Source organism: Ambystoma mexicanum, chromosome 11, assembly GCF_040938575.1.
Source record: "Ambystoma mexicanum isolate Mex_15411 chromosome 11, UKY_AmexF1_1, whole genome shotgun sequence".
NCBI classification, from domain to species: Eukaryota; Metazoa; Chordata; class Amphibia; order Caudata; family Ambystomatidae; genus Ambystoma; species Ambystoma mexicanum.
In genome coordinates this window covers 897,361,419-897,385,119 of record NC_090934.1, presented here as the reverse complement: position 1 = coordinate 897,385,119, position 23,701 = coordinate 897,361,419, and the positions used below count along the sequence as shown (strand labels likewise).

The window sequence follows — 23,701 nt, the reverse complement described above, 5'->3', positions numbered from 1 at the left end:
CCACCACTTGTTTGGAATCTGCAACAGAACTGGGAAGATTTCTGATAGGTGGACAGTTGCAGGGTATGAAGCTAAGCAGAATCTCAATTGGATTTTAGAGTCTCTTTCAGGAGCCAGGCTCTGCTGCCTGAAGGCTGAAAAACTGGGCCCTAGAAATGTTTTAATTGCTGGGTTCTGCATTAAGTTTGTCTGACACTAATGATGTAATACCCTAAGTATGACATGTTCCTTTTTAAGAGAAAGGTGCTGGAGCCTTATATTAACATGTAACTGCTTCAACGTCTAGGCAAAGATCTACTACCGTGCCCCAACGACATGGCCTACAGTTACAAAATTGACTCCTGTCAGCCCAGCTGCCGCTCCCTGAATAAGGAAGATGCCACATGCAAAATTGAGTTTGTGCCAGTGGACGGCTGCGTTTGTATAGAGGGCACCTACTTGAACGATGCTGGAAAATGTGTTCTTCCTGAAAAATGCCCTTGCTTCTACAATAACCACGTCATACACCCAGAGACTGTTCATCTTGAAAATGGCATTAAATGGTAAGCTAGTCCAGAAATGTTTTTCAGTGATAAGATGAGGGTGATTTCCTTTCATATTTAAGCGACTTAGCATGGATGTCAGATATATCAACATGAGGAAATGGAACAATGATCAAGGTCATCACATGCTCTGGGGAAGGCAGGTTTCAATCCGGGTTGTATCACTTTTCCCCAATGTGTGGAGGCCTGCTGACAAAGGAAATTGATCAATGGTACAAAGTATATGCACTGACAATTGTTTATGAAAGTGCACAGTTTCTGTGAGCTCTTCTGTAATGATGATGTGTATTTGACTTTGCCACCAGGTAATGCAGCTGCTAGGGGAACTGAACGTTCTAGGTAGTATTGCTGGGACATAACTCATCCAAGGTATTGGTCAGAAATTGGCTATGCAGGACTCTAACTTCTATGGCAGATGTGGTTGAGTATTCAAGAGCCGTAGGATGCCTCTGCGATGCAGCAGCATAAACAGGATAACCCACAGGCAATAACAATCAAATATGTATTTAAATCTTTTTTATTGATCTTTTACAACAAAACAAAATGTATACATTCAGTTGCTTCATCTTCAACAAGTACATTATGTATAGAAAGAGCCTAAAGTAAGTATGTAATACATTGAAAACATAGCCCACAATAATCACAGAAACACAAAAGCATCAGCATATATAGGAAATTGACAATCTTATCTACCATTCACCTTATTGAATTAACTATGTAAGTATGATGCATGCCATGGTGCGCCTCTAGGAGCACTCCAGCACCCCCAAGACCCTCAGCCTCGACAGACAGGGGAAGCGTCTGTTGTATGCCTTAGCATATCCCTAGAAGACACCCCCACACTTTGCGAAGAAGTTGTGCAACCTGTCCTGCACAGAGTAGGTCTCCTTCATGGCCAGCAATAAGGACCACATTCACACCCACCTATCCTCCACTGTCGGAGACCTCTTCGTCCTCCAACAAACCACAATTGTGACTTAAGCTATCATGAGCATGGTATGCAGGATGTGACCGCTTGTTTTTGGCAATGACAATATGTGACTTTGTAGGGCGGCCAGGAGACATAAAACTTGGTCCAATGGGAGAGACTCTCCTGCAATCTGATTGAGTGTGGACAGCACATCTGTTCAATATTGTGTGAGCTTTGTGCAAACTATGGAACTCCCTACCAAAGAAGTTGAGAAAAAAACAGTCATACTGGTCCTTTAAAAAGCACCTCAAAACATGGCTTTTCAATTAGAGGATTACGCATTCTAATTAATGCAAAGACCAGATATTGACACCTTTCTGACTGTTTTGTTCCTCTTTGTACAGCAACCAGCGCCTTCATGCCCAGAGGCTTAGTGTTGCCCTCACTATCCTGGCCCTCCCATTCTTCCAGATGAATGATGGAATATCTTACTGCATCCTCTTCAGACCATCAGATGGGATCGCTACCGGAGATGTAAAGCAGCCTTGCCAGGATGTTCATCTTTACTGTGGCAATCCTCCCAAACCAGTACATCACATGCAATCCCCATGATCCAAAAACCAACCTAACTGCTGCGAACAACCCTTCGCAAGTTTCCTGATACAACACTGAGTTCTGTGGTGTCCACCTTATGGTATTTTAACAACCCTTTGACCCACTAAAAGGGAGCAGTTTTTGCGGGTGTTCAAAGGTTTCCTTGCTGCTGTTAATATTAAGTTTTTCATTCTTATCAAGGTTCACCTTGAAGCCTGAAGTTACCCAGAATACCTTAAGACTGCGTAAGAGCAAGAGAATTGCCCACCTCAGTTATTCACAGGATAATATTGTCAGCAAACAGGGACATTTTATGGGCTCCATCCCGGTGTGCCCTTGATGTCCTCCTCTGCTCTTATCTGTGCCGCAAGAGACTCCACAGCCAATGCTAAAAGTAGAGGGAATTGTGGGCATCCCAGTCTTTTTCCCCTGGTCAAGGCAACCCCTGGGAGCAGAGTACACAGAGAGGATGTATATGATTTAACTGTGGCAGGCAGCCGAATTGACTGTGTCACTACTGCTAGCTGGATTGTTAGAAGATGTTGCTAACCTGTGCTTCAACCTACATAGACGCCTAACAATATAAACCATTAAACAATTAAATGAGGAAAGTTGGGCATGTCACAGTGGTCATTCATGTACAGTACCTTTCTACCCAGGAAAGGGTATCCTCCCATGGACAGGTCCGCCTCCCCACCCCTGGTCCTGACAACCACCTCACTCCTGTCCTTAGACATAACACTCACACACATCTTGGAGACTTAGTAAGCAGTTCACTTTGGGGCCCTGGGGGACCCCCTTTAGTCTTCTCCTCATGTTCCCTTGCATCATCCTCCAGTGTCCATCATTGCTTTCCTCCCGGGACTGACCCAATGCAATGCCCAGGGTCTTAGATGCCTCTTCTGGGGTCGTGGATCACTACTGATTCCCTTCCCAAGAGAACAGCAGACCTTATGGGAAAGTCCACCTATACTTAATATGCTTCTGCTACAGCTTCCCCATTATAGCACAGAATGCAAGCCTTTTCCAAAGGGTAATTGCAGCCAGATCTTGATAGATGAGGCGCTTTTAGTTGCCATAAGTGACACCCCCTACACTTTTGAAGCCCTGACAATCTTCTCTTTCACTGTGAATGAATGGAATTAAATAATTATGTTACTTTACTGTACATAATGCCCTTTTTGTACTGCACCAACCCTGTGAACTCAGTCTAGAATGATGCCCTCAGCGGTTACTTCCGGAAAAGTCTCCTTAAAAAACAGAGCACTGATGTCTTCAGGTCCGCCCAAATGGAATTTTCTTCCAATCCTCTGATTTTCTCTCCTATGCCTGTTCTCTAGTTCTTCAATGGTGGTGACCAGCTCCTCCAAGCCATGCCTTGTATTTGCCAGCTCACCTTGCTGGTGTCTGACATCCTCCGGTGGGGAGTGCGCTGCTTCTTCTGTATCCCCCACTCTGGTGCTCATTTGATTTAAGTCTCTGGAGAGATCAGACAAGGATGCCCTCTGTTGCCCACAAAATGTCTTGGTTTACTGTCAATAAGAATTCATCCTTCAACACAGCCATACACTCTAGAAGGTCACAGGAGTATGAAAGAGCATGCATTGAAGGCATGTTATATCTTGTTCCATTTCAGCTTGCATTGAACTCTCTTCTACAGCACCCTCAGATGCTGGGGATAGCATTGGGAGTGCCTGCAGGTTCATCCACACTTGATGACAAACCCCTGCTCATCATCAGACACACTGGCAAAGGCAGCCCTCAATCCTTATGCCCACTGTTTCTGTACACAAACTTTTGCAATCCATGAGTAAGGCAATAGTGGCACCATTTAGTGGAAGGCTGTTGGTGGTGGCATTGTGGGCTTTTTGATATTTCAAGAGCCCTGGATGAACTGAGGAACGACTCATGCTAGCATTTACCACCTCTATTGCCAGATGACCATTATTCAGGGGGGCTGAAACCAATTACATTTTACGAGAGTGTCACAAAGTGAATAATTTGCACATTGTGTCAAAATGCAGAAGGAAAAAGTAGCTTATTGGAAATTAGGTGATGATATAGAATGACAAAAATGCATAGTCCCCCATGTAACATAACACATTCCTGTCTACAATTAGTCAGGGAAAATGGAAACTTTGACATCACATTAGCTCCCAGACTTAACAACATGATTTGCCAAAAATGTGTGCGGACACAACTCAAAATAAAGTTATGGTTTAATGCGAGAGTTTCAACAAAACCAATAAAAGGTCCAACAACTACATAGAAGATGTGGCTTTGTTTACGCCACAGTTAAAATATGGGGCACTATTAAAAGACATATGTTTTCCAAGATAACTGTTCAATTTTGCAGTGAAGACTGGAAGCGATTAGTCCCTTAGAACAGTAGCACAGTAGCAATCATGAAGGAACTATTTCCTGGGGCAATGAATATTCTGTTGAATCAGAGCAGTACACTAGGAGTTAAAAAAAAAAGATCCTTCCATTGTGACCCTTGACAATGGACCTAGTAATATTACTTGATCACAGCACCCTTCATGTTGCGGAAATACACATTGTTTTCAAAATGGTTTGCCAATTGGTAATGCAATTTCAAGAATAACCTTTGAGTTTAGGTTCTGTAGTTAATTATGAATAAAACATTACATTCAAAGAGTAAGGGAAGGATAACATGCTAACAACATGCAGAAGGAAATAGAATACTCATCGGTGGGTCTTTAAAGATCATGTGAATGAAAAAAAGTCAACAGAATGGCTCTGACTTGCCGGTTGCCTCCAATTACAATTATTTGGGCATGACCCTTTGAAAATTCTTTCATGGGTTTCAAAAAGTTTTTCAAGTCAGGGGGAAGCGTTGGATCTCTTGTTGCACCATGATAAATTAATGTTCCAGGAGCTCTGGTTGTGTAACATGCCTTTGTTAGACGGGATGTGTGTATTACCACAACCAGCAGAGGAGGGCCCCAGTGGTCTGCTCAAGAGGGGTCTGTTAAAAGCTGTAAGACATGCCTGCACATTTTCACCTACTTGACTCTTCTCCCTAAACACCCTACGTTCAGGTAGACTTTATAAACATTAAAACTGATCATGTTCCCTAAGAATATTATTTTAGTAAATATGTATAATCCTCCACAAATGCAGATCATCCTTGAGGAATGGCAAAATAGAACAGTGTCAATACTAGGCGTGTGTTTTAACTTCAAATGCTCAACTAATCATTACAACCAGGAAAACAGTCTGTTTTAGAAACAGGATTACATGATGCCACTACAGAAAAGAACACAGGTAAACAATTAGGGAGAATTCTGATGTAATGTATGACTGATTGGGGCTTGTTAAATGGCAGAATGGCTCGGGATATCCCAGCTACACACACAAATACACAATGGGATGGAAGCCATGCTTGATTATTTTTTTTTTATATCTGGAAGTCATTGGCATTTGATTAGGAGTCGAGTCAGGCAGTCTAACCCGGCAAACAATCATTATGTGATGATATTTATAATGCCTGTCATTCTTAGTAAAGCTCTGGGAACGATAGTAGGGATGGTAGACTACATTTCAATGACACTCTTTTAACGTGCTCTTTGAACAACAGTGAAACGAGTAAATGCATATGTAATAGAGCAAAGACTGTTGATTATGACTAGAAAGACAGAAACATTGTGTAAACCTGACAGGTTATTTTCATGGATTAGGGCAATAACTGAGAAGTATGCTAAAGTTCCTAGTTTAAGATCTGGTATTACAACGGAAACACTGAAGAGATGTGATGCACAGATCACAGATCATAAACAAATGATAAGAAAAGAAATACGAAGGATCCAGTGCCATACTAAGAACACCTTCATAAAAACAGGAAAGGATTAGAGCCATAAAACAGATTGGATGAAGAGTCATAAAACGTTCATAGACCATGGAGAATTGTCTCACTTACATATAATCAAGGACAATTGTACCAAAAGGTTTTGGGTAATGGTAAATGATTCAACAATAACTATTTTGGTTACATTATTAAACCCAATAAAGGCAATGGAAAAGGAGACCTTTATTACCCAAACACTTAGCTTAGAGATATGGGAGATAGTAGTTGGGATCATGACAAAATCTTGGACAGGTACATTTAACATTTGGCACATAGAAAATATAATAACGAACCTTAAAACTTGAAGAGTTCTGGGTCCAGACTGATGATGGAATTTAGTCCAACAACAGGACACTAACCTGGGCAATCCTGCTGAATACTCTTCTTGAGGGCATTGTGCAGTCCATTCCTCTGCCATCAGGCTAGAGTGAAGCCCTATTATTCCATACATTTAAACAAGTTTCTGTAAGACGAATCAGAACATTGCTGTTTAATTTATATTGCATGTGGCCCCAGCTGCAACAAATTGCTCTGATGCTTTGTAATTTTCTAGGAAATTAACTGATGTTTGTTTTGCTTTTCCAAAATTGCAAACATCTAAACAATTGCTTCACAGAAAAACACTACCAGCCACAGGCCATCAATGATAACATGACTAATCTGCCTTACTAACCAAGTTTGATGTACAATCATTCTTCTTCTAAGGCTATATTTTCTTGTGTAATATCATTTCACATTCTCTTCAAAGTGCTTCATTTTGGCTTCTTTCTAATTCAACTGAGCTAATTTTGCGGTTGGAATGAGTAGTACTTGATGAATATTCTGTAAGAACCCTCACTTCAAATATGCATTGTGCTTTATTCCATCCACGTCAGAAAAATAATGCAAAATGTTTTGCTTGCTGGTGTTGAAAACTATGAATGTATGCTAACAGGTGGAATTATATGGACTCGTGCCCACAGAGGATGTCATAAAACTATTTCAAATTGCAAGTTTGCAACCATGTGCTTTCCCTAGTCAATATCTGGTCCATTAAATTGATTCCCGGATCAGCTTCTTTACCACAATCTACGCACATTTCTTCCACTCCATCTGTCAATTGTTGGGGCTGACACGATGTTGCCACTTAAAATGGCAATTTCGCAAAATCAAAACAAAGATGGCACATGTGCTGTGCACTGAGTTACACACATTAAAACATACCTTTTCTCTGCAACCAGTATTTTCTGTCTCATCAAAAAATGCTGCACTGAATTACAACCCCTGAGTATACTGACCTCCTCTTCTCAAAAGTATTATTGCCACAAATATTGCTTCCCTGTTGTGTTACAAAAATTAGGCCACTGGATAACAGTCACTGGATATAATCTTCTCTTTGCATTTAAAGCATTCTAAGACTTATTCTCTAGAGGTAGATTTTCTCTAACTCCCTCAGATGTAGAGTCACATTGAGTGAAGAACTATGAACATAATCTCATGCATCGAAAGAATTCTAAAACCTTTTCCCTGCCACAATTATTCTCCCTTATCTTGCACAAACAAAATGACATGCAGAGAAAGAGAGCCACGGAATTAACCTACTCAGTCATCCAAAGTATTTTAAGATTTTACTCTGCAACTGGTATGTTGTCTTGCAAGAAGGAGGCACACCAAGTTATAGCGACTGAATGTTGTCTCCTGTTTCCAAACAATCTTAGGATGTACTTTCACTCTCTCTTCACAGACAAGTAATGCCACATGCATGTATGTAAAACGTATCCCATCCGATTCTCTTGGCCACAGTAGTTTTCACAAAAGATGTACAATATATAAGGTTCTTTACAGTTGATTTATGACACAGTTTCCATCTGTTTGTGTTGGGATCCTGACTCTAGCAACCAGTCATTGTCTACCTCTTCTGCAAGTAGTAACAATCTCATGCCTAAGGGAACCAATGCTGCTTGCACCAGTAAACCTTTTTTACGCCCTCCTGTTCCTATCAAAACATTCTTCTACGTGTGAATACCTCCACCCTCCCATGACTATTACTTTTCATGCTTGTTACATACCTGCTCCTTCTCCCCTCCAACCTCTCTCAGCTGTTCTTCATCACCTCTGCCTTCGCCATCTTTTTAAACATCTTTTATTTGGCCCTATATTGGCTGTCCTCATGACCTTACTCTTTGATGCTCTCCACCTCCTTTCTCCTGATGCCACATCTTTAGCCGTCATTGGCAACTCCTCTTCTCTCGTCCAGATATCCCACCACCATCCAAAATGTTTAAGCATTCCTCTTATCTCCTCTTCATTTCTCCTCCAACCAGCTCCTCACTGTAGACTACCCTTCTACCATTGATGTTGCCTTCTCCTTTGTTTGTACTTCTTCCTCTTTCCACCACCTTCCTTAGTATGCCTTTTTACCATCTCCTTTTTATTCATATTCATTTCTCCTTCAGTCCACCTTCGTCAAGCCTCCGCTCTTCTTACTCCACCTCATCATCCCTCTCATTCCAGTCTCCTTTCCAAACCTCCCACACTCCACTCAAAACACTGAGGGGTCATATAGGCATTTGCCTCACCCCTGGGGACTACCCATTCCTAACCATTCCCAGGTGTGTTACAATGTAGGGACCCAATGCTTTAAAACAAAGATAAAGGGGACCACAATATAAATATTGCAGAGAGGAAAATAATTCAAATTACATTACTCTCATTACTTCCTCAAGATAGTAAACATGTATTTAATATTCATTTAAAAAAGTATACCTTTTAAAAGAACAGACAAGTCAAAATGTGCACGCTATAATCAGTACCTACTAAAACAATATAAAAATCAATTAGTCCATCTAAAACACATGATTTTTAAGACAGAGACATTTTTTATTTTTTTATTTATTTATTATAGTGTATTTGGTTAATTAAAACCTTAAACACTTAAAAGTCAAACAAATTATCATTGTAACATTCAAATAACAATTTAGAACCATACTGAACATATAACAGAGCATATTGCTTCAGTTTACACTAAATTACATTGCAATAAAATCATTAAGGTTATCGGAAAACATTATATCCACTTATAAAACATTAAAATTAATTAATTATCAAAACGTTTCTTCCTTGATTCTGCTTAAAATCTTATTCACAATTCCCCCGTTTATATCACCAAATTCAATTTACCCCATTCAAGGAAGATTCTTTTCCAAATATAAAAGGCTGCTTCTATATACACCGATGGTTCTGCCATTTGAATAGCTGACCAAAATTGATCAGACAAAATGATCCTCCTATCATTGGTCAATTCTTTATATCCTTTTGTATACCAATCCTCAAATTGTTCACAGGCTGTTAATAAGTGCCTTGCAGTCTCGATCTGCAACTTGCAGAGTCTTCATATTATTTTTTTCCCTGGGGACTCCCCTCCAAACTCCCACATATTCATAGAGTGGTAAAATAGATAGTTCACTGTTACTGACCTTCCATAAGTATTTACCAGGTTTTCTGGTCTCATTACTTGCAAGCAATAATTTGCATATCTGCTCTTTTTAGCTAAACAATCTAAGATGTTTATTAGATCCCATTGTAAAGCCTTCTTTTTCAAAATGTTATATAGACCATTCACATCTCCTATATGTTTGGTTAATTTTAAGAAAACCATAGATGTGTCTGCCAAGTATTTTATAAACTCATTGATTGATACACTCGATTTTCCACAACGTCATCAGAGAAGTAAGGCCTAATTTGCACCTAATGGCCTCAATAGGAGTAGAAATAGCTAGTCTTAAGGCCGGTTTCCAAAGTTTACCTTTGATTTTACACAGATCTTTAGTGAATCTGGATGCAACTGTTTCCAGGGCATACAAAGCTCCAGGTATTATGCAAGTCCTAGATTCCTTTTTCCATCTTTGCAGCGCCTGGTCCAGCGCTCATATCCCTGCGTGCAGCCTCACTCTAGAGGTGCTTCATCCAGCGGCCATCTGTACACAGAGGTACTCGGGACTTTGTTCTCCATGCATCTTCAATTGCAACAGCTGTTTTCATTTTAAATGTGAAAAAATAATCGAAAACAAAAAATGTCATAGTGCAGTAGAATGGTTTTAGCTGCATTCTGATATTTTTTGTGTGCATTTTGGTGCAATCCTTGGTGCCTTTGAAGATGGCTGACAGAATCGTGTGAGACGTATGGCCATTTGCAGTGCCTTCTTTTTGCTTCCCATTGGCCAGCTGGTCACAGAAAACCATCATCATGTGACCGGCAGTCTTCAGCAAGACCCTTCTCAAAGGCCCACTCTAAGGCCCCTGTCAGCTTCCTGTCCGCTCAGAAGCCGCTAAATGAGACTTCTGCTTCTGCTACAGCCCAACCCTCCCTGAGTCTGCTACCTCTGGACTATTTGAACTACCATCACCCTCTTACCATGTTCAGCATGGGTTAGTTCCCTCACTCTTGATTTCCCTGTACTTCCTTTCTTGGCAGGTACTCTTAGCTCTCCCAGTTATATACTCATTTGAAGCTGTTCTATACTCACCGTTATCATCTCACTCCCTTTTTAAATTCCTTAACTACTGGGCCATTTAAGTTGAAGTCAAACTTGAGCGTATTTTGTAATTGTAACTTGCTAGCCCAGTGACTGTTCTATACCACTGTACTTGTTTACTCCTCCCTCTGCCTCCTCTCTTTCCACACATGGCGCTTTCTGTTTCTCCTATCTATTCTAACTGGTTCTCTATCAACTAGCCTTCCCATCTTACTAAGTCTGGCAAGAAGAAGTTTAAAAAGGATATCTTGGCCTCCAAATCTGGTCTCCCTGTCGCTGATTCCTATACTAGAGCCTCTTCCAGACAGACCCTCACCGACATCCTCTTTGTTGTTCCTTTGTTGTTCCTTTGTTGGATTTATGGACCCCCCCATATGATCACTGTGCTCTGTCCTGTCTCCTCCTCTCCTATCAATGGTGGCACTCGCTGGGAATTTCTCATGGCTTCTTTCGACTCCTCCAGAGTCATCCTTAATGTCTACCTAAATGGCACTGCCATGGTCGAAGGTCCTCAGGCCAATCTCCTCCTCTTTGATAGGCGGTTCCCTCACCTCATCAACTTCCTTTCATCTCTGGCTGTCCCCTCTTCTCATTCCTTGGCTACCTTGCCTACTCTTCACTCCTCCTCTGCCTCACCTCAGGCTACCTCCACACCTCCGCAGGGCTTATCTCTAATTTGTACCCTACCCGGAAAGAACTTAAGGCCAGCAACTTTCTTCATCTTGCCACCCTCAGCTCTTGCTGTGCTGTCAAACACTCCTCTGTCATCTGCCACCTCCTTGAAGAACTGGACCTTGATGTCCTTGGTCTTACGGAGACATGGTTCATGTCCAGCTCTGTCACAAGCTTTGACACTCTCCTCCCTGAAGGCTGCAAGATGCTCTTTGCACCCAGATCCAATCGGCCTGGAGGGTGTGTGGCCCTGATCTTTCCCGAGTGGATTCCTGCTACTACCATTCCCACTCAGATTTACTCCTCTTTTGAATTTCTTCTCTGCAGGCTCTCTCACTCTCCAAGCCACTCTCTTACTGTTGCTACTCTCTACCGGCCCCCTGTTTAAATCATCTCCTTTCTCTCAAAGTGGGCCGATCTCTCCTCCTCCCTCCTGGCCTCAACCGCTCAACTCCTCCTCCTTGGTGACCTCAACATCCAGCTCGATTCTCCCTGTCTCTCATCTCTGCGCTTTCAGGACCTTTGCGATTCCCTCTTCCTCTCTATCCTCTGCTCTGGCACGACACTCTCTGCAGGACACAGACTTGATGTCTTGATCTTCTCTGGCCTCCCTCTCTCTATCCCTTTGACCACTCCTTTCTCCTGGAGTGACCACTGCCTTCTCTCCTCTCAGCTCTCACTCTCTTCTCCCCAAGCCAAGCTCACCACAACACTGCCTATGAAGCGGGTGTCAGTTGAGGCTTTCGCTGCCACCTTCTCTCCCCCCCTCTTCCTCCGGTTGACTCACACCCAGACACAACCCTGTCCCGTCTCTACTCTTCTATTTCTGATACTCTTGATGCTCTTGCCCCTGTCATGAGGATCCGCTTGAAGTCCAAAGCCAAGTGCAATTCCTGGTATGACTCCGACCTAGCTACACTGAAACGTAGGTGTAGGGCGGCTGAGAGGAAATGGAGGGCTTCTTGTTCATCCTCTTATAAACTGGCCTGTCGCCTGCTCCAAAGGCAATACTGACTCTCTGTCCGCACCAAGAAGAGAATCCACATTCAAGCCCGTGTCTCTGCGGCATCTAACAACTCTTAAATGGCCAAACTCTTTAAAATATGCAAGGAGCTGGCCAACCCTGCTGCATTCTCCTCCCCTCCTCTTGCCTCCCAGGCTCTCTGAATTCCCTTGCCTTTCACTTTATCTCAAAAACCCAGGACATCCTCTTCATTCTCTTCTCCCTTCCTCCTCCTATTCTCCCTCAGTCTGTGCTTGCTGACCCCCCATTTAACCACACCCCGACCCTCCATCTCTTCCTTTCCTCTTTTCTCACCTGATGAGGTCGCTAGACAAGTCCGATCTGTGAAAACCTCATCAAAACAGGTCCATCCCTGTTCCTCTAAAACCATCAAGGACCACATTTACACCCTCGCTCTGGCCCTTGCCGATTTTTTCAACCATTCCTTTGCCGCAGGATCCTTCCCCTCCACTCTGAAGCACTCCATTGTGCATACTCTTCTCAAGAAACCCACAGCTGATCCTTCCTGTCCGGCTAACTATCGCCCAATCTCCATTCCTCCCTTTCTGGGCAAACTCCTGGAAAAGCTGGCCATCTCTCAGTTTAACTTTCATTCTGACTCCATGACCACCAGTCTGGTTTCAGAGCGGCGAGAAGCACGGAAACTGCTCTCCTGAACATCCGTGAAGATCTTCTCTCCAACGTAAATGCTAACATTCCCTCTTTCCTCATCCCACTCGATCTCTCTTCTGCCTTTGACACAGTCAACCATACCATCCAGCTCAACTGTCTCTGTAATAACCTGGGTATCACTGCTCAGGCTCTGGCCTGGCTGACCTCTTTCATCTCTGATCGACCCTCCCAGGCCCAACTGGGGTCCTTCCTATAATCTATCTTCCTCTCTACCTGTGGTGTTCCCCAGGGGTCTAAGCTCTCACCCTGGCTTTCCAACCAATACCTGGCAACTCTCGCCCACTTCTTTGCCATTTTCTGCTCCAATTTCCAGTGCTACGCTGATGACACTGAACTCATTTTCAGGCTGCCCTCGGCCACCTCCTCTCCCTCCCTCATCCCTCATAACTGCCATTCAAGATTGGTGTGCCGCCAATGATCTTTGTCTGAATGCCAGCAAAACTGAGATCATCCTCATTGCACACTGTCACCATCCTTTCCTCTCACTCTCTGGCCGGCCTCTCTTGGCCCTCCTCCTACCCCCACCTGCGAGGCTAAGAACCTCAGGGTCATCTTCTCCGCCCACATCTCTGCGGTCACTAAAAAGTAAAACTTCCTACTGCACCACCTTAGAAGTACTCTGCCTTTCCTCTCCTTCCCTGAGATGCTCACTGTCTCCCAAGCTCTGGTTCTCTCTAGGTTGGATTATTGTAACAGCCTCTTTCTTAATCTACCTGCCTCTACTCTCTGTCCTCTGCAACTAATCCAGAACAGGACTGCAAGTCTTGTCCTTGGCCTCAAGCCCTGGGATCGTATCTCTCCAGCTCTGAAATCTCTCAATTGGCTCCCAGTGGACCAGTGGATGCAAGGATTACATTCAAAACCCTCTGCATTGGCCACAGGGCTTTCTGGGGCCTGGGTCCAAAATACCTTTGGCTATCCTCCCGCAAATACCTCCCCTCTCGAGCTCTTCGCTCCTCTTCCTCTACCTCCCTCAAGGTCAGCCATTTTTCAAAGAAACAAGCTGGTGGTAGAGCTCTGTCTTCGGCTCGGGCCTCTCTCTGCAACAGCCTCCCTGCCACTCTAAAAATTGAGGAGAACCACCTCCGGTTCCGGAAGCACCTCAAGACCTTCCTATTTGCTTCTGCCTTTGCTCCCCCTCTGCTCTGCTGATCTGCTCTCTCTTGGCACTGTGCTCCTGGCCACCCTCTGTTCCCCTGGGCCCAGGTACCTGCTCACCCTGCCACCCTCCTGCACTACCTTCTGGCCACCCCTTGCACTTGGGGAGTGTATCTATACCCATACAGTCCCCCCGTCAATTTCTTCTTCTTTTTCTGCACCTATCAGACTTACCCAGTTCTGCTGCCGGTAACACAGCACTTGCCACTTGCTGGCTGCACTACCACTGTTTACTGCCTCCATTATCTATTTATTTGTATTTTTTTATTATTAATTCTCTGTTCTCTTCTGCTCCGCACTTTCCACTCTTCCCCTTCTATGCACTTTTCCCCTTTCCCTTTCCCATGCACTTGCACGTTCTCAAAGTCACTGGGCCTAGTAAGATCATTTTTTGTTCTCCCCTGTTCCCCTCCCTTTCCTTGTCGTGCTCTGAAACACTTGTGCACGAGCGCAATACAAATAAAATTTCATATCATATATCATATCATATATCTCCAATAGTCCCTCTATCGAGTAACCACCCTTAGAAGACATATATGCTCTAATGACATTCCACTTTTTAGCCACTTTTTTCACTGTCATTTCCTCAAAATAATTACCGGGAGGGTAATTTCTCACAAGCAGAACAACATACTGCTTTGCTTCCACGATTTCAAGGCTTTGGGTATCAATTTTCCATCTAAATTTGCATTTTTCTTTCCTACCTTCCTCGCTCCAAATATGAGTATTTTTGTTTTCCCAACATTCATGCTCAGGTTGTTCACTATAGCATAATGATAGAGCACATTCAAAATCCTTTGAGAGTGCTCTGTATGTTCTTCAATGGCTTTTTTCAGGGCTTTAAATCTGCCCAACAATGCTGTTGAACAGAATATTGAATTGACCATGGTGGCTTCACGATTTGCACTTTGTTGAGCAGCGCTTCGAACTGCAGCAATCTTCAGTTAAACTACATTGTGTCCCATGCAAATCTTTCACCTGCTTGGCTCAAATCAACCGCTCCTTGCTGGACCTTGACTGAAAACCGCTGGAAGCATCACATCATGCATCAACCCAATCCAGTGGTTACCAAATGACTCAAACCAGCTCGACATCAAGTTTCAGCATTGTCAAACCTCACCTCGGATCATTGGACCTTTGACTCGAGCAAATGGAATGTCACACAAGAAATCTAACCAGCAGTTATTATGTCTCTAACTGGTCCCGAACCCAGTCTTCGAACCAGCCCTTGTGAGCCTTCCGAACTGCCTTGCTCAACAGCTGCTTGCAAACTGCTCTGAGCAATCATTTTGGACCAATTTGACTACCGTTCTCCGCTGGAGATTACACAAACCACTGCACCCAAACCTGGCTCAACCGGCTCGCAGACGACCAACAGCCTGACTGCCACGAACCGCAGAAAGATGTTACTGTCTATTTTCTGACACGTTAGTCCAGTTTTGGGTCCAAATCCCTTGTCGCATCAGACAATGTGTCTCATTACAGGTCCAGCGGCAACTGTAACCTGCGGGTTGCCGCTGGACCCGTAAAAGTTTACTGCTGCGTGACTTTCCGGTGCCACCGGCTCATTACGAGTCCAGTGGCTGGGAAGTCAGGCGGCAGTATATTTGTTAATCCCCATTCACATAGAGTCCCATAGGAATCTATGGGTGTGGAGACATGGAAGCACCCTTGCTAACGGTGCCAGTGCTTACATGAAGTGTTTGCCTACCGTGACCTCTGCGCCAGGCAGGGTCAGACCTGTCGGGCAGAGCGGCTCTGGCAGGCAAGCACATAGTTTGCCGGTCTGGAAACAAGGGTTCCGGTGAGTTTACCGGCACCCTTGTTTCCGGACCTGCAACAATGTAATGAGGCCCAATGTCCTTCTTACAAACACTGTGGATATTGTTTGCCAATCACCCCTGATTCATTACCAGAGTGCATCATCTTCCTATCTTTGTTTATTCTGTGCTCTTTCCTCAGGGGTGGGTTTTGTGTAGTATGTTTCTAAATTATTCTGGCATATGGTGTTTAATTAAAGTATATATTTGTATAGAACCTTGATTGGACATACCTTTATATTGGACTCTTATACTTTGCTGTTTGGGTTGCTACTGAATTACATTTGAGCCCCTCTTAAGAATATAGCCTTCCCTCAGCCCATGTTACCATAAAAGACTAAGGAGGCATATCTCTTAACTGTGCTGTTTTACTTGTATAATTTGGTTGGCTCTTGATTTGTAGTGGGGTGGCGGATGAGTACGCACTTTAGCCTTTACTCATCCTTGTACACCTGCAGGGCAAAAGTAAATTTGCCCTGCAGGTGTACAAGGTGTACGTTTGCATACATTTTAACCCATTGTTCAACTATTGTATTCCTTTTGCTCCTAGTCCCAGAAAATGTTTTTAGGCATGCTGCTTCACCCTTTAGAAAGTCTTTCTTTCTCTGTGAATGCATTTGTTTTTTGGTATAACATTATAATAATGCTTTATTATTTTGTTTAATTTCATATATTTAGTTCCTTGTTTATAAATAATACATTTTCTTGATAAATAAGTCTGCACAAAATGTTGCGAATGCCATTGGCACAGTGGCAGCTGCCAAGTTTGTTATCGCGACGAGCATAATAGATCACCAATGTGCATATCTTCACACTGCAGAGATGGTGACAATTTCACTGCATGCTGGTGGTGAAAGGAACTGGGTCCCTTAAATGATTTCAAAAACTGTATGAGAAATGTTCATATTTTTGATTTCTTAGTCCACCAGCCAAACAGTGTACATGCCCGTTGCTGGCCTGGAAAGTGAAAGCTGATATTGTTTTTTCATTTGGACTCAAGAGATCATTTCACCCATTCTTCATAACATGTTCAATTGTAGAACTAGATCAGACGTTTTAGAACATTCAAACTTTTTAAAGGGTTGGGAATTTAAGCCTGCACAAATTAATTGAAATAAAGGTGATTCGAGTTCCACTCGAATCAGTTGACTCCTAACTACTCTGGAACCAGAAGGCAATGTTGTTGAGCAGAGGGATAAAGAACAGTGTCCAGATTTTCATAAGATGTACCATTTCAGGAGGCACCAATACTTTTTGAAAGGGGTGGCCAGTTGGCATTGCCATGTCTACATCCATGGCAATGAACCCCACAACTAATAATACTACCGCTAACCAGTGCTCACATGTGACCACCTAGACAAGCTTACCTGCCTAAGTAAATGGAGTACATTCTGTCAGAAGACCTGTAGAAGCTAGCTGTTTTTGGAGGTGTACATGAGCTACTGCCTCTCTGGCTCTGGAGATTTATATATTTGCATTTATAAAGCGCGCAAAACAGCCCTTAGGCATTGTGGTGCTGTTACAGAAAGATTACTTAGTTACAATAAGAGTACAGAGTATTGACAGTGGGAGAAACAATATTTAAGTGCAGAGAGAGTTTACAGGTTAACAGGTTAGAGTTTACAATTTAATTGTTGGGGTGTTCCATGGTTACAGTGGAACTAGTTATTGGTGATTGAGGCAGTGGGGAAGTTCAGTATGTGGGAGGGAAACAGAGACGATACATTAAACATATACAGCCATTTGGATTGTGTATGGCATGACGGGTCCGTGGTTGCAGTGGGCCCAAAAAGCCTCTATAAGCCGTTGTAAACAGTGCACTAACTACGTTGCCCCTGAATCCAGTGTTCTGTGTGCAAAGGTTTAGTTGAAGAGTCTTTCTTCAGAGCTTTGCGGAAGATGGTGTACGAGGCTTTGTTTCTGAGAGATGTGGGTAAGGTATTCCATTTTTTGGGTGCTAGATGTTGGAAGCTGGAGCCTCCTGCTTTGGCTCTTTTGAAATAGGGGACGGAGATCTGGTTATAGAGGTGCTGTCGAATGGGTCTGGAGGAGGTGACAGGAATAATTTTGTCGGCAAGGTGGGGGGGGCTTGCGATGGAGGCACTTGTGTATGATTGCCATTGTTTTGAAAATAATGCGCTCTTTTACTGGAAGCCAGTGAAGTTTTCTTCTCGCCTGTGATAGATGTTCCCTTTTGGGTATGCTAATTGCAGCTCTGGGTCCATTATTTTGAGTGATTTGAAGTTTTTTAATTTTTTTGTTGGAGGTTCCCAAGAGAAGGGCATTACAATAATCAGGTTTGACACCTACTGTGGCCCTGGCTATTGCAATGCAATTTTGTGTTGATAGGTAGAGTTTGGCTGCATTGATGATTTTAGTGATAAGCGCTGCAGATGATGCGATGGCACTGACTTTTCTCGTCATGGACAACGAGGAATCAATGAAGACCCCTAGAGTTTTGACTGCTGATGACACATTGATAGGCGTGTTGTCAATGTGGAATGTCTTATATTGAGGGTCAAGTTTGTTAGTGAGTCTTTCGTGCTTACCAGGAGGTTCTCCGTTTTATCTCTGTTGAGATGTAGCCCAATCATAGTCTAAAAGGCATACAATCAAGTAACCAGGTGGTTCATAGACATAAAAAGAAGGAATGTACAGGGATGCTAAACAATAATGTAGAGTAGGAGTTCCAGTCTCCCTATGTGGTATTTGAAACATTTTGAAGCCCTCTCTGTTTTTCATTTATAAATTTAAAGTAGTAAGTTCATCTTTATTGGTAGCTATTGCTATATAGAACTATACCATACTACATGTTGCAACAGAGGCCTGAAATTTGGGCATACTAAAGGCAGCCTGTAATTATCTGTATCTTCTATTTCAGCACCTGTATAAAGGGGAAGATTGAGTGCATTACAATACAGACCCAGTCAGGTAATGACTAGAACCTTGGATTTCTAATCTGTTAGTTGCATGAGGCACTTCACAGTTGTATTACTTACATGCACCTAGCTGGTCTGTCTTCTGCCCGGTCAGTCAGAAGAGTGGCCAAGACAGTCAAATTAAACCATACACCGCCCTCAAAGGTCCACCATGCTGGCCATGCAAGTTGCCCATGTAACACAGGTGAGTTCATAAACTGGTGCCAAAAAAGGCTTTCCCTACTTTAATCGCTATGGATGTAGATTAATGGACACAAAGGAAAGGTCTGCTTTGCTTTCAATTTAAGAAGAATTTCCTTTGCAGTTTGGGATAATAACGTTCATATATGAGCTATCTGATTTTCTCCAATAGTAAATGTACACCTTAAAATAAGTAGATCTTTTAAGGCTGTGTGCCCTTTTATATTCATATATAAACCTCTCTCTTGCTTTTGTTGATAGCATAGCAAGTGATTCAGGGCTGACCATTGGTGCTCTATACTGGACGTCCAGTAGAACTGGATGCATTCCTTTTTGTGAACAAAATCAGATATTAGTACCAATGCTTTTGATGCTTTGTGTAGTTAGTTCCAAGGTTTTCTAAGCTTGCAGTTTGTTCTGAGCCAGTGTCCATTTCTCAAAAGTAGAAGTACTTCAAGCTAAAATGTCCCTTCAAGCTACAAAGCACCAATCATTTAGTACTAATGATCTGGATCCTGACAAATGTGGGTACCCCAGACCAAATACCGTTTTAACCTGAGGAATTTAATTTAAAAGCTTAAATGTAAGGTTTCCGTGCATTCTATTGGCCTATCCGTTGTCAGTAGGCATGTTCAACCTTCTCCAAGAAAACCAACCTGGGCAACCAAATCTTGAAGGAGAAGTTTGAGCATTTGCATGGGAGTACCACAGAATTCTATGGAAGTTTTGCCATTGCCCAAATCTCAAAGCTAACTTCAACTCTCTCAGAATGATTCAAGGAAGCAGTCAGGAGCCTCAACCTATACAGAAGAAGCTTGAGCAGCCAATAAGAAGAATAAAAACTCCAAAAGGAAGCCATATGTTGTATAAAAGGACAGGTTCACTGCCCACGCATGTTTCTGAACTGTTGGAGGGAGGATAACAGGATAGGCTCACAGCCAGTGGTGGTAACAAAGACCTAGCAAAATGGGAACAGAAACATATCTTGAAAAGCAATACAAAGGACCACCAAAATTGAAAACACTTATCCAAACTCCTCAAAAAAAATCTGAAAACACTTCAAAGGCACCAATAACCCTCTAAGTGTGTGTCTGGCCTGTGTAACACCACCACCCACAGCCTAGCAAAACCCACAAAACAACAAGAAGTGAGCAGGGCCTTATGTAATTGGACAAACTTAATTTAGAAGATGTGTGGCTTAGCGTTGCCTGCATGAACTCAGACGAACTAGACACATTACCTCAGCTGGCACTTATTGGTCAGATGTACTTGAAATAATAAACCCATTATTCGTCATGCAATCTGCCTCTTGGATTAGACAATTAATCATTGCAGGAGATGCAGAAGCCTCACACAATTTGTTGGAGTTTTGTCAGTGCTCAAAACCCTTCCCATTCTTGCAGTAGACACAAATCTTCTAAAAAAAATTGTGTACACTAGTGCAGGTCTATTTTCGAGAAGTTTGTCCAATCTAGTACTTGATAAAAACACTGTAGTGGGTGATGTAAACTATTAAATACTATTTGAATGTTTACCATGTTCTACATAGAGAGGGGATTTTAGTTTTGAGGGAAGGACCCTCGGGAAAAGTGTCACTGGCACATGGCATAGGTCAACTATGCAGGACAGGGGTATATTTTTATCCTTGTACGTTGGTTAAACAACAGAAAGAAGAAAAAACGACAGAGTGAACGATTTGTGAATGATTGCATCCTGGGATGCAGGGAAAGGAACAGAGATTGTAATAAATAATTCAGGCACAAGAACAAGCTAACCCAGGAATATACCACACACGGCAAAAAGAGTGTCGATCCTTTTGTGTTGGTGATCACTATAAAAAAAACTTTTCAAAAACGACTCAGATTATTCCTTACAAATAAGCTCTGGAGGCATTTGTATACTGAAAACCAAGTGACAATTTATCTTAGCGCAAAACAAGGGGCGCTGCTTAGACAGTAATGTCAATAAAGCAAAACAGCAGTATGTGCACTCATTTTCCAGATGCCACTCTATTGCGCCCGAAATGTTCCTAGTAAAAGACATCTGGATCCTTGAAAAAAGCAAAGATACCTAAGGGGAGTTTTTCACCAGGCACACCGAAGCGAAAACATAGAGGGGCTATCCTAGCAACTGGTGAACAGGGAAGGATATCGGCATGGGGGGCAGAGCAGTGTCAATGAGCAAATCATTTGCAAGAACAGGGGAGGGCTAGGTCTAGACAAGAGAGAGAAAGAGAGAGAGAGAGAGAGAGCGAGAGAGAGAGAGAGAGAGAGAGAGAGAGAGAGAGAGAGAGAGAGAGAGAGAGAGAGAGAGAGAGAGAGAGAGAGAGAGAGAGAGAGAGAGAGAGAGAGAGAGAGAGAGAGAGAGAGAGAGAGATAACCTTGCCCTGGTGCAAACATGCATTTAAAGAATCGTTATTTTTCACTAGGGAGATTGGTGGTCTAGTCCTAATACAATGTAAAATATCACTTGGACTTGTGGAACGTTTCTGTGGTACAACCACTGATAGGGGAACTATTTGACAAAGACTAGACCGGGGTATTGATCAGTGTATGTATGCAATTAGCATTTCCCATTATTTTTACATTTTCAGTAATGCCCCAGCCTGTGCTGTCACATTGCTCGAGACTATTTGAACCAATGCAATTAATGTGTAATTATTTTCCTTTACACAGCAACTGTGAACCTTGTGTAGAGCAGAATATCTAAACTATGTTCTTTCCCTTCTCCCACCTCCTGGAGGTCCTCATGCCGTCTCCCCAAGTCAAGTCTCTAATGGAAATCATTGAACACGTTGCACAGAGACACATTTTTAAAGCAAAAAAAAAGAAAAAAGTGTTCTGCAGGACACCCTACTAAACGAAATGAACGTTAACATAAGATAATATCAACATATGGGTTAACTGCATGCTTGAATTAACACATTAATTCATTTTTACATTTGTATAGCGTCTTTCACCATAATTATGGCCCCAACACGCTGTGTGTTGAACACCCTCGGAGGGACTGGAGTAAAAAATGTGGACAAATTAGGAGGTGTTATGCGTGTGCACATTTCAGCCATTAAAGTTATGTGTGGGTGGCCAAGACCCTGCTTGTCACCAATTTCTAATGGCGTGTGGACGGGAGTGGCAGAGGTATACCATAAACTAAAGGGGGCGGGTTGTGTTTAAGCAGACCCTCCAGGATAATGCAACAGGGAATGGAAAATGTTGCGCCATAAATGCAGCACAAAATTGTATTTATTGTAGCATTTTTGCGGCACCTTTTTTGAATGTATGGTGTGAGATTGGGCATTGCAGGAAAGAGGCAATCATTTTCAATTTCATACGCAATAGAGAGTTATGTGGGAAGCTACAATTTGTTGTTAAAGGTAGCTTCATCCTTATGGCAGAGGTGATGTGCAATAGTGGTAGTGTTATATGTGACTGCAGGGTGAGTGGCCTTCTGCTAAATTGTGAAGGTGTGCGAGTGGAAAAATAGGGTTATCTCTACAAACACCAATGTCTACATCATGAGCTCCATCTATGTGCAAAGAGCAGCGCTACCTTTCGCTAATGATCTAAGTAGTTCTAAATGAATATGTAATAGTCAACCTTTGAGACCATCCCTAATAATGTTTCTCTCCTAGATTGTATTGCTCCAAAGATTTACTACAACTGTAGCAATGAACCAGAAGGAAAGCCAGGAGCTGAATGCCAGAAATATTGTCGTCATTCAGATTTGATATGCGTAAGTACAGGATCCAAAGTTCATTGTAAAATGGGAGTTGCATTTCCACTTAGCTTTGGACAAGGGTTTTCAATTTCAATTTATGTGTGTGGTGCTGCACACTGACTATCTTTCCAAAGCAGACTCTGGCAACTCAAGTAAGAATAGAAACACACCAATGGCTAGGATTGTAACGTAGTGCACTTCCATAATCATCCATGAGCTATTGCCATACACGTGTTACATTTGATGTAATGGCTTGAGGGTGTCCTTAGTAGCTATATAGTGGACAGAAAAGAGGGATTTTTAAGACTTGGGGCCTCATTACGAGAACTCCATTGTGGGAAAAAATGATGGTAAATCAGTGGTAATTCTGTTACAACCGCATTACCACCACATTACAACACCACTGTGCTATAGGTTTGGTGGTGAGGTAGAGGATTGTCTTCCAGCAAAAAGCTGGAGGTAAATCTGCCACTTTCGTGCCAAAAATCTGCAATATTGGCAGAATTGCGACCAGCAGTAATTCCCCCCGAAATCCCCACGGAGTCTATGGACTCCAAAAAACGAGAACTTACACCCCCTACCACCACTTGTATTATTGCAATAAATGTGCAGGACCAAGTGGCCGTAACAGTAATTCCGTTTAACGGTATTTGTTGTGTCTCAACTTTCCCTGCACCTGCCCTGTATGCATGGAATGCTAGGAGTGACTGACATGGAATACTGTGTGTGAGAATGTTATGTTCTGAATGGTGCTGTGAATGTCTGTTGAGAAGATGGGCTGACTGGGAGAGGATGCCGGTGGATGTTCTGTCCATATAACTTACCTGATGTGGCCTAGATGTAGTCCTCTACCCTGTACCCAGAGCTGGAACTCATTTAAGATGTATCCTGTTCCTACACTGGTGTCAGTGTGATGCTTGGCCAGGAACCCAACATAACAGTATTCCAGTGGATTTACCCCCGTTTGGTTATTAGTACCTAATAAGGAAGGCAATATGGAGAGCACACTACCATTTACTACCCTCCACAACCTGGTCAGAATGTCACTCAATTCACCCCATTGTAAGGAGCTCACTGCTTCCCATCAAATC

General features: G+C 42.7%; 1 protein-coding gene across 1 annotated transcript in view; it reads left to right on the top strand.

Moving 5' to 3' along the window:
• The first annotated feature begins 315 nt into the window (after positions 1-315).
• The window catches only part of LOC138505060 (mucin-2-like), a 179,627-nt gene continuing 156,241 nt past the window's right edge, over positions 316-23,701 (top strand). Inside the window, exons 1-4 of the mRNA XM_069625385.1 lie at positions 316-542; positions 1,857-1,986; positions 3,387-3,489; positions 22,525-22,625. Coding sequence (XP_069481486.1) covers positions 316-542; positions 1,857-1,986; positions 3,387-3,489; positions 22,525-22,625 — 561 coding nt within the window. The remainder of the gene's footprint in view (positions 543-1,856; positions 1,987-3,386; positions 3,490-22,524; positions 22,626-23,701) is intronic.